Source organism: Giraffa tippelskirchi, chromosome 8 (assembly GCF_054371585.1).
Source record: "Giraffa tippelskirchi isolate mGirTip1 chromosome 8, T2T-mGirTip1v1.2.pri, whole genome shotgun sequence".
NCBI lineage: Eukaryota > Metazoa > Chordata > Mammalia > Artiodactyla > Giraffidae > Giraffa > Giraffa tippelskirchi.
In genome coordinates, this window is record NC_137282.1 from 108,091,429 (window position 1) to 108,104,077 (window position 12,649).

Here is a 12,649-nt window from a genome sequence, read left to right on the forward strand (position 1 = left end):
TTCTGGAGGCATTTAGAATTTTCTCTTTGTTTCCAGTGTTCTAAAATTTCACGAAGAAATGGCTAATTTAAAATATTTGTTTTCTGTAGCTCTTTAACATTTCGGAGGGCTTATTTTTCACTCACCAAACTCTTCAAAAATGTTCAACTGTAAGAGGACATTTTGTTGTTTTCACTTTGTAACTAGTAAATGCTCTTCTAGAAATAAATATTAATACAAATAGGTCTTAAATGCTTCTATCTAATTCTAAGATTCTCAAGAGATATAGTTTTGAAGGTGTTTTTACAGAAGTAGTTGCATTTTTCTTTATTTGGATTTAGTATTTAGTAAATTGTTAAACAGTGGAGATAGTCTTCTTAATTTTTGGAAAAATACACTAGGATACAGTCTGAATGTATTTAGGACCTTTTCTCAACGCTGTCATTTCCTTTTCTGTGAAGCTTTTTATTTCTCCTCTGCCTTTTTTGTTTGTTTTGTTATTGTTTTTGTTTTTTGGTCCTCTGAGTGAAGCTTGAATCTTTTGCCTCTCTTTTAAAATTGCAGACTGCTGCTGCTGCTAAGTCGCTTTAGTCGTGTCCGACTCTGTGCGACCCCATAGACGGCAGCCCACCAGGCTCTGCCGTCCCTGGGATTCTCCAGGCAAGAACACTGGAGTGGGTTGCCATTTCCTTCTCCAATGCATGAAAGTGAAAAGTGAAAGTGAAGTCACTCAGTCGTGTCCGACTCTTCACGACCCCATGGACTGCAGCCTACCAGGCTCCTCCGTCCATGGGATTTTCCAGGCAAGAGTACTGGAGTGGGGTGCCATTGCCTTCTCCAAGAACCTACCACTAAAGTTAAGAAATTGCATATTTCAAGTCCTTAGAAGGCTAGTGTGTGCCTACCTTCCCAGTTCTGATTATGTCTTTGTCCCTCCAATCCAGAAGGCTTCCCTGTTGGCTCAGTTCTGCCTGCAATGCAGGAGACCCAGGTTCCATCCCTGGGTTGGGAAGATCCCCTGGAGAAGGAAAAGGCAACCCACTCCAATATTCTTGCCTGGAAAAGCCTTCCAGGCTCCACTGTCCATGAGATTGCAAGAATCAGACACGACTTAGTGATGAAACCACCACCAATCCTGAAATTTGTGTTAATTGTTCCTTCTACTCCGAATGGTTTCACCAGCTACATATGTATCATTAAGCATACTTAACTTTGCCTGTTCTATAAATTCAAATAAATGGAAGCATACTGCATGGTTCTTCTGTGATGATTGACTTGTTTTACTCCATAAAATTTTTGAGACTCATTCATAATTATGTTAGAGTTGCAATTTACTTGTTCTCATTGCTATATAGTATATTGTTTTATGAATATAAGATTTACCCTTCTATTGTAGATTCAACATCTGGGTTGTTTTCAGAATGTTGCAATTCAAATAATGCCTCTATGAACCTTCTTGGACATAATTCCTAGTGCTCATATTTCTCTAGGATACATAACCAGCCATGGAATTGCAAAGTGATACAATGTGCACATTCAACTTTACTCGATTATGCAAAACTTATTCCAAAGTGGCTGTACTGATTTATATTCTCACTGGTATAGATATTTCCATTCTGTCTGCTCCCTCACTAACTTAGTATTGCCCCAATTTTTGTCAATCTATTTACTAATAATGTTGAACATATTTTCATATTTTTCCACATAGTTTCCTTGCTCTTTTTCTTCAGAAACATTTCTTGTCTATTCTTTGCCCTTTCCTCTTTCTTATTCAGAGAATATATGAAACGTCCCTCTTTGTCTGTCTTGGTACTCCTTGTTCTTGAGTCTTTATCTGATGTTAATATACTGTAGCCACTCCAGCTTTTAGTTTTTGCATGATACTATCTTTTTTGAAATCTTTTTTTTTTTTTTTGGCTGTGCAGTACAATGTGAGGGATCTTAGTTACCAGACCATGGATCAAACCCAGAGAGTATGGAGTCCTAACCACTGGGTCACCAAGGAATTCCCAAAATAATTTTACTTTTAACCTGTAACTTTAAAGTGAATTTCTTGTAGACAGCATAGGTGGGTCTTGCTTTTTTAACAGTCTGACAACATCTGCTTTCTTTTTTTGTTGTTATTGTTGTTTGTTTGAGTTTTTTGGCTGTGCCGTACAGCTTGTGGGATCTTAGTTCCCTAACCAGGGCCCTGGCAGTGAGAGCACGGAGCCCTAACCACTGGAGCACCAAGAGATTCCCCAATATCTGCTTCCTAATGGGAGTGTTTAGAACATTTACATTGATATGGTTGAATTTAAATCTACTATTTTGCTATTTGCTTTCTATTTATCCATCTCTTGTTTGTTTCCTCTTTTCCTGACTTGCATTTGAGTATTTTTCAATATTACATTTTATCTCTATTGTTGGTTTTTTAGCTGTACAACTTTGTCTTTTTAGTGCCTGCTCTATGTTCTACATAATGCACGTTTAACAAATCACAGCCATCTTCAAATAATTTTATAACAATTGACATATAATGCATGAACCAATGTAACAGTATACTTCTATTTTCCCCTTCCTATTCTCTGTGCTATTGTTACCATACAGTTTACTTCACATGTATTCTAAATCTCACAATGTAGTGTTATATCTTTGTTGTAAACAATTATCTTTTAAATACATTTTAGAAAGAGAGAAAGCATATTTCATATTTACCCAATGAGTTACCATTCCTAGAACACTTCATTCCTTTGGGTAGAACCAAGTTTCCATCTGTTATGATTTTCCTTTTTAGAAGAAACTTAAGAACTTCCTTTAACATTTCTTGTAGTACCAGCCTGCTGGCAGCTAAATTCATTGGCTTTATTTGTACAGAAAAGTCTGTATTTTACCTTCCTTCAGAGTCCTTTTCCTTGATGGGTTTTTCTGCATAGTGACCTTGGACAGAAGCATTTAAAGTCCTACTAGCTTTTTCTATAGCTACCCTCCTATTCCTGGGCTCATCTCCAAGTCATTCATCTAGGAAAATAAAAATGATGCGTCCTCTTGCTTAATCTCCTGCTTTTCTGTAATTCAACAGCATAAAAATAAGCTGAGAGAGTTGTTTCTAGTTTTATTATTTACCTACTCACATTTATAGTTCTCATTTATCCAAGTTAATGATTGTGAATAGAGCTCTGTAGAATTTTCTTCCTTGGTTCTTCAGGCAAACATCATAACTGAATTTAGAAAGTATCTTATGTTCCAGTTTCTTGATGTCTAGCAAATTGTTTTTAGGACCATTCTTTAGTCTTCATATTGATAGAGTTGTTTTTTTTCTGAAATAAACTTTTTATTTGGGGGTATTTTTAGATTTAGAGATAAGGTGAAAAGATAATACAGAGTGTTCCTATATTCCCATACTCACTTTCCTCTAGTACTAACATCTTATATTACCCTGGTACATTTGTTAAAATGAAAAAACCAACACTGGTACATTACAGTCAACTCCAGACGTTTACATGTGTTTCACCATTTTTTTTTGCTCATGTCCTTTTTGTTGTTGTTGTCCCAGAATCCATAGATGGAGTTGTTGTCTCTATTTGCTTTCCATTAGGTTCATTTTAGTTGGCTTCATGGATGAATGTTAAATATGCTCCCATTCCACCAAATTGGCTGGTTATCCCCACCATTACTTTATGAGCCATTTACATCTCTGCTCCCAAGAGCCACAGTCTACATGCCTTGCTTGATAAAGACAGTGACAGACTCACAGAAAATGTTAATTTTATATTTAATCTTTGCCACTAAAACTCCGACAGTGTTTTTGAAAACCTAAAGCAAAGGCTTAATTGCATACAACTATCTTTATAACTTGTAACTTGTATGTTTAGTTGTCAGTTTCTCCGGAGTGTGAAGTCCTCTGCAGAAGTGATTCCAGACCTTCAGAGCCATGATGAACTTTCTGAGTTAACGGTATTGAATGCCACCTTGTTTATTTTCAGAGTGTTTGATCATGTGATTAAGAACAGTTTTGAGCAGGAACTACTCATCATAAATAAGTAGTGTCAGTCGCTCACTCATGTCCGACTCTTTGTGACCCCACAAACTGTAGCCTGCCAGGCTCCTCTGTCCATGGGATTCTCCAGGCAAGAAAACGGATTGCCATTCCCTTCTCCAGAGCATCTTCCCGACCCAGGGACTGAACCCAGGTCTCCTGCATTGCAGGCAGATTCTTTACCATCTGAGCTACAGGGAAGATCCATCATAAATAAATCAGTCAATAAATTCTACCAATATCTGTTAAGCATCTATTGTGAGCTACTTACAGACAGGGATACTATATTTAACACAACATAATGCCTAGTTTCATGAAATGTAAAGTCAATCCCTTCTACTTTGGTGCCCAGACTTGTTTGGACCTAGAGTTGATTAGCATCTAGGCTACCTAGATCCCATCAGTGATCTTCATTTGGAGGGCAGTAAGGTCTGACTTGCTAGTTGGCTTTTCTCAAAGCTGGGAAGATATGTTTCTTTTACAAAAGCAAATGACCAACCAATCTGACAATTAATGGTAAGATTAGTAGGTTTACCCCTTTTAAACTAAGAAATTCTATATATTTCTCCGGGATACTAGCCATTGCCAATTTAACACACACACGCACATACACACGCCCCTTGTTTGAGGCTGTATGTTATGTATATTGTCATCCCATGAAAAAGAAAACAGTAATTTGCCATTCATTTGACTCATCTTTTACATTTGTAAACTGAAAATGAAGAAAAACATTTGGGGGTATAGAAATAGCTGTTTTTATTTTATATGTGACTTACAATATTAGTTCCAGGTATACTACATAGTATTGTATGTACATTACAAAATGATTACTACTGTAAGTCTAGTTACTGTCTGCATCATACAAAGTTATTATAGTAATATTGACTATCTTCCCCTTGTTGTACATTCCATCTCTGTGACTTACTTATTTTATAACTGGAAGTTTGTATCTCTTAATCCCTTCCCCCAGTTTTGCTCATCTCCCCCCACCTCCCTTAAAGAACTTATTTTTAAAAGAAGAAACATAATCTCCCTATATCCCAGATATGTAATATTTAAAATACTTTTAATAACTGAGATCAGAAGCTACACCAAATGGTTTCTGGAGGGTCCATCTTGCTCTTGACACTGTGATTCTAAACACCTGGTCAGTAATCACTGCTCATGTCACCCAAGGAATGCACCGTTTGGGCACCATACAGAAGCATACACTTGCATGTGTTTGCAGATCACTTATGATTTCATATTTGTAGCACTCCTCCCTGCAACTGGCATAAACATTTGAGGGTGGCTTGTGTTTAGAAAATGTCTGGTTTCTGATTGTAAGTTGAGGCCCCACCCTCTTATACAGATGTTAATTGAGAATTTTCTTTTCAAAGGAAACTACAAGTGAAAGCAATCTTGAAGAGTCAACAGCAGTTAGTTCTGTAGTGCCAGGTAATGATTTGGAGGTAGCACATGGGATTATATGAATGTGTACATATCTTTGTATATAGAGGATTTTATTATATTACTTGTTTATTTATGGCCAAACCACACAGCATGTGGGATATTAGTTCCCCAACCAGGGATTGAACCTGTGCTCCCTGCAGTTGGAAGCATGGAGGCTTAACCACTAGACTGCCAGGGAAGTCCCGTATGTAGGGAATAATAAGAATATTTATTTATAACTGTGCCTCCTTGCTTTTCTCCACAGAGGTGGCCCAGGGTGAAGCCCAGTGGTTTCAGGAGGCAGAGAGCCTGAGTGAGTGCCTGAGAAAAGTCTACACCAGTGCTCCTTTCTGCCACATGTCTCTGCTTGAGATCTCTTCCTGTCCAGCCACTGACCAGTGGCTGGATTGTGATCTGTCCTTTGCTTTAAGACACATCACCAGTCCTGTGCAAGAGCCTGTGGTGTTGCCTGAAGTCTTTGCTAACTTGAACTCTGTCATGTGTGTGGAGGGTGAAGCTGGGAGTGGAAAGACCATCCTCCTGAAGAAAATAGCTCTTCTGTGGGCATCAGGATGCTGTCCCTTGTTAAACAGGTTCCGGCTGGTCTTCTTTGTCTCTCTTGGCTCTAGCAGACCGGAGCAGGGGCTGGCCAGTGTCATTCATGACCAACTTCTAGAGACAAATGTATCTGTTACTGAAATGGGCCTAAGGAACATCATCCAGCAGTTAAAGAACCAGGTGTTATTCCTTTTGGATGACTACAAAGAAATGTGCTCAGTCCCCCAAATCATAGCAAGGATGATTCAAAAAAAACATTTGTCAAGGACCTGCTTGTTGATCACTGTCCATACAAATAGGGCCAAGAACATCCGCCGATACCTAGATACAATCATAGAGATTAAGGCGTTTCCCTTCTATAATACTATTTCTATATTACAGAAGCTCTTTCCAGGTGATTTGATCCGTCTGCGAAAGTTGATGGTTGACTTTGGAATGAAGGAAAATTGGCAGGGAATTGAGAAAACTCCCTTGTTTGCAGCAGCAATCTGTGCTAGTTGGCTTCAGAATCGTTTTCATCGGTCCTTTGATGCTGTGGCTGTTTTCAAGTCCTATATGGAATGCCTTTTCTTAAAGCACAAAACTGCAGCTGACCTTCTCAAAGCAACTGTGTCCTCTTGCGGTGAACTAGCTTTGAAAGGGTTTTTTTCATCTTGCTTTGAGTTTAGTGATGAGGATCTCATAGAAGCAGGGATTGGTGAAGAGGAAGATCTAGCCATGTACCTGATGAGCAAATTCACAGCCCAGAGACTGAGGCCAGTCTATCAGTTTTTAAATCCTACATTTCAAGAATTTCTTGCTGGAATGAGGCTGACCGAACTCCTGGATTCAGATAGGCAAGAAGACCAAGATTTGGGACTTCATTATTTGAAACAAATCAACTCAACCTTGATGGCTATCTGTCCCTATGCCAATTTTTTGAACTGTGTCTCCTGCCATCCTTCAACAAAGGCAGGGCCAAAAATTGTATCCCATTTGCTTCTTTTGGTGGATAATAAAGAGACACTGGAGAATATATCTGAAAATGATGACCACCTGAAGCATCATCCAGAAGTTTCAGAGGTGATGCAATGTCTCAGGTTGGCGTGGCAATTCTCTCCGCAAAATTACCTTTCACTGGCTTCAAAACATTTGCTAGCTCTGGCTGTAAAAATTGCATATCAAAGCAACACTGTTGCTGCATGTTCTCCTTTCATTTTGCAGTTCCTTCATGGGAGAACCCTGTGTTTGGATGTGCTTAAGTTACAGTATTTTTTTGACCACCCAGAAAGCCTGTTATTGTTGAGGAGCATCCAGGTCTCCATAAGTGGAAATGTGTTGAATAACATAACAGATTTGCCCATGGAAAGAATTTTCGACAAATCCCAGGCACCAGCTATAGATCAGGACTATGCTTCTGCCTTTGAACTTGAGAGTGAATGGAAGCAGAGTTTAGTTGAAAAACTGGAAATCATTAAGCATTTTCAGAACATGCAACTCAAAGCACCACCAGCCATCAGCACTGGCTATTGGAACCTTCCTTCAAAGCAGTACAAGATTCCCCTTCTGGAAGTTCATGTGACTAATACCAATGCTGTGAATCAGGAGATGCTAAGGTTTCTAACAGAGGTTTTCTCAGCTGCACAGCACATTGAACTCCACTTGAACCACAGCAGGGGTTTTATTGAAAACACCCGCCCAGCTCTTGAGCAGTATAAGGCCTCTTTCACCAAGTGCTGCATAAGCCAATGTGAGCTGAGTGCAATAGAACAGGAATTGCTTCTCACTCTAACTTCTCTAGAATCTCTTGCAGTCTCAGAAACAACCCATCTACAAGGTAAGCTTGAACCTATTTTAGATGACTATTAGGATGTGTACTTTCATCTTTTCACTCTTAGTTTTAAATGGATAAAAACTTTTGAAAGCATGAGACTGTAAATCCTTGCTGATTGGACAGATTTAAATTTTACTAATTTATTTCTCTTAGTAATATGAATTAGTGAATAGCATCCAAATAACAGAATGACTTTCAAACTCTGATATAAATAATAAAATGACTAATGAAGGCTCTTAATAAACAAATGACTAGTTATTAGTGAAAGAATTATCTGTATGTAAATAATGCTTGAGAACTACTCTCACCTCGCCTGCTTCATGGAAGAAAGGGCTTGTACTCTGGGAAATAAACAAGTGGGAAGTAATACTTCCCAGTTATTTTTGTCTCCTTTTACTTGTCTAAGCAGTGATTTAGGGGTTTTGGTGTAGACTGTATCATCTCTCATTAAGTTTATTCCTAGGTACTTGTGTTTTTGATACTCTTGTAAATGATACTAATTTTTTTCATTTTCTGATTGTTGCTAGTATGGGTTTGATTTTCAGCAGTTTGTTAAATGCCTAGAAGTGCTTTGCTTTATATCTTACTTGAGGGACACTGAACATTTTTTGGATCTATGTGTTGATATTTATCTTCAAAGTTAGAAAATTTTTGTTTATTTTCTTCAAATATTTTTATTATGATAAAACACATTTTTCAGTATACAGTTTAGTGGCTTAAGTAGAATTACAGTGTTGTGAACCATCGTCACTATTCACTTCCACAACCTTTTCATCATCCCAAACTTTGTACCTATTAAATAACTCCTTCCTCTTCCCAGCCACTGAGGTCTCTGTGAATTTTGTCTATTCTACTTCATATAAATGAATCCATACAATATTTTGTCCTTGTGTGTCTGACTTCTTTCATGTAGCATAATGTTTCTAAGGTTCATGCATGTTGTAGCATGTGTCAGAACGTCACTACTTTTATAGCTAGAATAATACTGCATTGTATGTATATATAGAATGGCTTTCCTGGTGGCCCAGTGGCAAAGAATCCACCAGCCAATGTTAGAGACACGGGTTCTATCCCTGGGTTGAGAAGATCCCCTGGAGAAGAAAATGGCAACCCACCCCAGTGTTCTTGCCTGGGAAATCCCATGGACAAAGGAACCTGGTGGGCTACGGTCCATGGGGTCGCAGAGTCGGACACGGCTTAGTGAGTAAACAACAAATAGATCATGCTTTGGTAATCAGTTTATTGGTTGATGGACAGTTGCACTGTTTATTCTGGCTAAAGTGGCCGTGCACATGGATGCACAAATGTTACTTTAAGACCCTGCTTTCAATTCTTGTTGATTTATACCCAGAAGTGAAACTATTGGATCATATTAATGCTAGTAACTCCATTTCAATATTCAAGGAAGCTCCAAACCGGTTTCCGCACTGGCTGCAGCATTTCACATCCCGACACACAGTGTGCCAGAGCTCCAGTTTCTTCACAGCCTCGCAGCTGTTTTTCGTTTTTTTTAAATCAGAGACATCCTAATAGGGTGAAATTATATCTTATTGTGGTTTTGATTTTCATTTTCCTAATGACTAAAATGATATTGAGCATCTTTTCATGTGCTTATTGGCTGTTAGTATATCTTTTTTGAAGAGAGTCTATTATATCATTTTGTCCTTTTAAAAAAAATGAAAGTGTGGTTTATTTACCACGTTGAGCTGGTTTCTGGTGTACAGCAAAGTGATTCAGATTGTGTGTGTGTGTATACACATATGTATGGATATTTAAGATTCTTTCCCACTATAGATCATTACAAGATATTGAATTTAGTTCCCTATGCTATACTGTAGGTGCTTGTTTATTTTATACATAGTGTGTATCTATTAATCTCAAACTCCTAATTTACTCCTCCCTCCTTCCTCTTTCCCGTTTGGTAACCATAAATTTATTTTCTATGTCAGTGAGTCTATTTCAGTTTTGTAAATAAGTTTATTTGTATTACTTTTTTAGAGCCCACATATAAATGGTATCATATATTCATTTTTCTGACTTACGTCACTTAATATGATAATCTTTAGGTCCATCTGTGTAGCTGCAAATGGCATTATTTCATTCTTTTTTATGGCTGAGTAATATCTCATTGTGTGTATGTGTATCGCATCTTCTTTATCTAGTCATCATTGATGGACATTTAGGGACATTTAGGTTATTTCCATGTCATGGTTATTATAAACAGTGCTGCTATGGATATTGAGGTGTATGTATCTTTTCAAATTAAGAGTTTTCTCTAGATACGTGGCCAGGAGTGGGATTGCTGGATCATATCGTAGCTCTATTTTTAGTTTTTTAGGGAACCTCCAGACTGTTCTCTTTAGTGACTATACCAATTTACATTCCCATCAACAGTGTAGGAGGGTTCCCCTTTCTCTACATCCTCTCCAGCATTTATTGTCTGTAGACATTTTTTGTTTTGTTTTTTGTCTGTTTGTAGACTTTTTGATGACAGTCATTCTGACCAGTATGAGGTAATACCTCATTATAGCTTTGATTCACATTTCTCTAAGGATCAGTGATTTTGAGCATCTTATGTGCTTGTTAGCTATCTGTATGTCTTCTTTGGAGAAATGTCTCTTGAGATCTCCTGCCCATTTTCAGATTGGGTCATTTGTTCCTTTGCCCATTTTAAAAATTGTGTTATCTTTTTGTTTTGAGTTATATAAGTTCATTGTATAATTATATATTCATAATGTGTTATGAATATATCAGTTCAGTTCAGTTGCTCAGTCATGTCTGACTCTTTGCAACCCCATGGACTGCAGCACGCCAGGCCTTCCTGTCCATCACCAACTCCTGGAGTTTACTCAGACTCATGTCCATTGAGTCAGTGATGCCATCCAACCATCTCATCCTCTGTCGTCCCCTTCTTCTCCCGCCTTCAATCTTTCCCAGCATCAGGGTCTTTTCAAATGAGTCACCTCTTCGCATCAGGTGGCCAAAGTATTGGAGTTTCAGCTTCAGCATTAGTCCTTCCAAAGAATATTCAGGACTGATTTCCTTTAGGATGGACTGGTTTGATTTCCTTGCTGTCCAAGGGACTCTCAAGAGTCTTCTCCAACACCACAGTTCAAAAGCATCAATTCTTCAGCACTCAGCTTTCTTTATAGTCCAACTCTCACATCCATACATGACTATTGGAAAAACCATAGCCTTGACTAGATGGCCAGAGAAGCCCCAGCAAGATGGTAGTCACTGGAGCAGCGGCTGTGTGGCAGCTATTTGGAGCCACTGGAGCAGCTCTGAGGAGATACCCCATGTCCAAGAGGAAAGGAGAAGCCCTAGCAAGAGGGTAGGAGGGGCGAAATCATGTTTAGAATCAAACCTCATTGCGTCATAAACGCTCAGAGGGCTTAAATAAACCTCGTGCACACCAGGACCCAGAGACCCCACAGAGACTGAGACAGAGCTGTGTTTGAGTGTCTCCTGTGGAGGTATGGGTCAGCAGTGGACTGCCGCAGGGGCTCTGGGTGCAGCAGACTTGGGTATGGCATAAGCCCTCTTGGAGGAGGTTGCCGTTAACCATGCCATAGAGCTGCCAGAATTTACACAGAACTGGGAAACAGACTCTTGGCAGGCACAAACAGAACCTCGTGCACACCAGGACCCAGGAGAAAGGACTAGTGACCCCACAAGAGACTGACCCAGACTTGCCCGTAAGAGTCCAGGAGTCTCTGGTGAAGGCGTGGGTCGGCAGTGGTCTGCTGCAGGGCTGGGGGCACTGAGTGTAGCAGTGCGTGCATGGGACCTTTTGAAGGGGGTCTCCATTATCTTCATTACCTCCACCATAGTTTGGCCCCAGGCAAATAAAGCCCCACCCATCAACATAAAATTGGATTTAAGATTTACTGAACATCATACCCAATTTCCCCCTCAGTCAGTCTCTCCCATCAGGAAGCTTCCATAAGCCTCTATCCTTCTCCATCAGAGGGCAGACAGACTGAAAACCACAATCACAGAAAACTAACCAATCTGATCACATGGACCACAGTCTTGTCTAGCTCAATGAAACTATAAGCCATGCCATGTAGGGCCAGCCAAGATGGACGGGTCATGGTGGAGAGTTCTGACAAAACGTGGTCCACTGGAGAAGGGAATGGCAAACCACTTCAGTATTCTTGCCTTGAGAACCCGATGAACAGTATGAAAAGGCAAAAAGATAGGACACTGAAAGATGAATTCCCCAGGTCAGTAGGTGCCTAATATGCTACTAGAGATCAGTGGAGAAATAACTCCAGAAAGAATGAAGAGATGGAGCTAAAGCAAAAACAACACCCGGTTGTGGATGTGACGGGTGATGGAAATAAAGTCTGATGCTGTAAAGAGCAATATTGCATAGGAACCTGGAACATTAGGTCCATGAATCAAGGCAAATTGGAAGTGGTCAAAGAGATGGCATGAGTGAACGTCAACATTTTAGGAATCAGCAAACTAAAATGTATTGGAATGGGTGAATTTAAGTCAGATGACCATCATATCTACTACTGTGGGAAAGAATCCCTTAGAAGAAATGGAGTAGCCATCATAGTCAACAAAAGAGTTCAAAATGCAGTACTTGGATGGCATCTCAAAAATGACAAAATGATCTCTGTTCATTTCCAAGGCAAACCATTCGATATTACAGTAATCCAAGTCTATGCACCGACCAGTAATGCTGAAGAACCTGAAGTTGAATGGTTCTATGAAGACCTATAAGACCTTTCTAGAACTAACTCCAAAAATGATGTCCTTTTCATTATAGGGGACTGGAATGCAAAAGTAGGAAATCAAGAAACACCTGGAGTAACAGGCAAATTTGGCCTTCGAGT

At 39.3% G+C, this 12,649-nt stretch overlaps 1 protein-coding gene across 2 annotated transcripts in view; it reads left to right on the forward strand.

Moving 5' to 3' along the window:
- Positions 1–12,649, forward strand: part of NAIP (NLR family apoptosis inhibitory protein) — a 52,898-nt gene that overhangs the window by 29,205 nt on the left and 11,044 nt on the right. For both annotated transcript variants that reach the window (XM_081518471.1, XM_081518472.1), the window contains exons 8-10: positions 3,834–3,915; positions 5,377–5,434; positions 5,694–7,802. In XM_081518471.1, the coding sequence (XP_081374597.1) occupies positions 3,834–3,915; positions 5,377–5,434; positions 5,694–7,802 (2,249 nt within the window). The remainder of the gene's footprint in view (positions 1–3,833; positions 3,916–5,376; positions 5,435–5,693; positions 7,803–12,649) is intronic.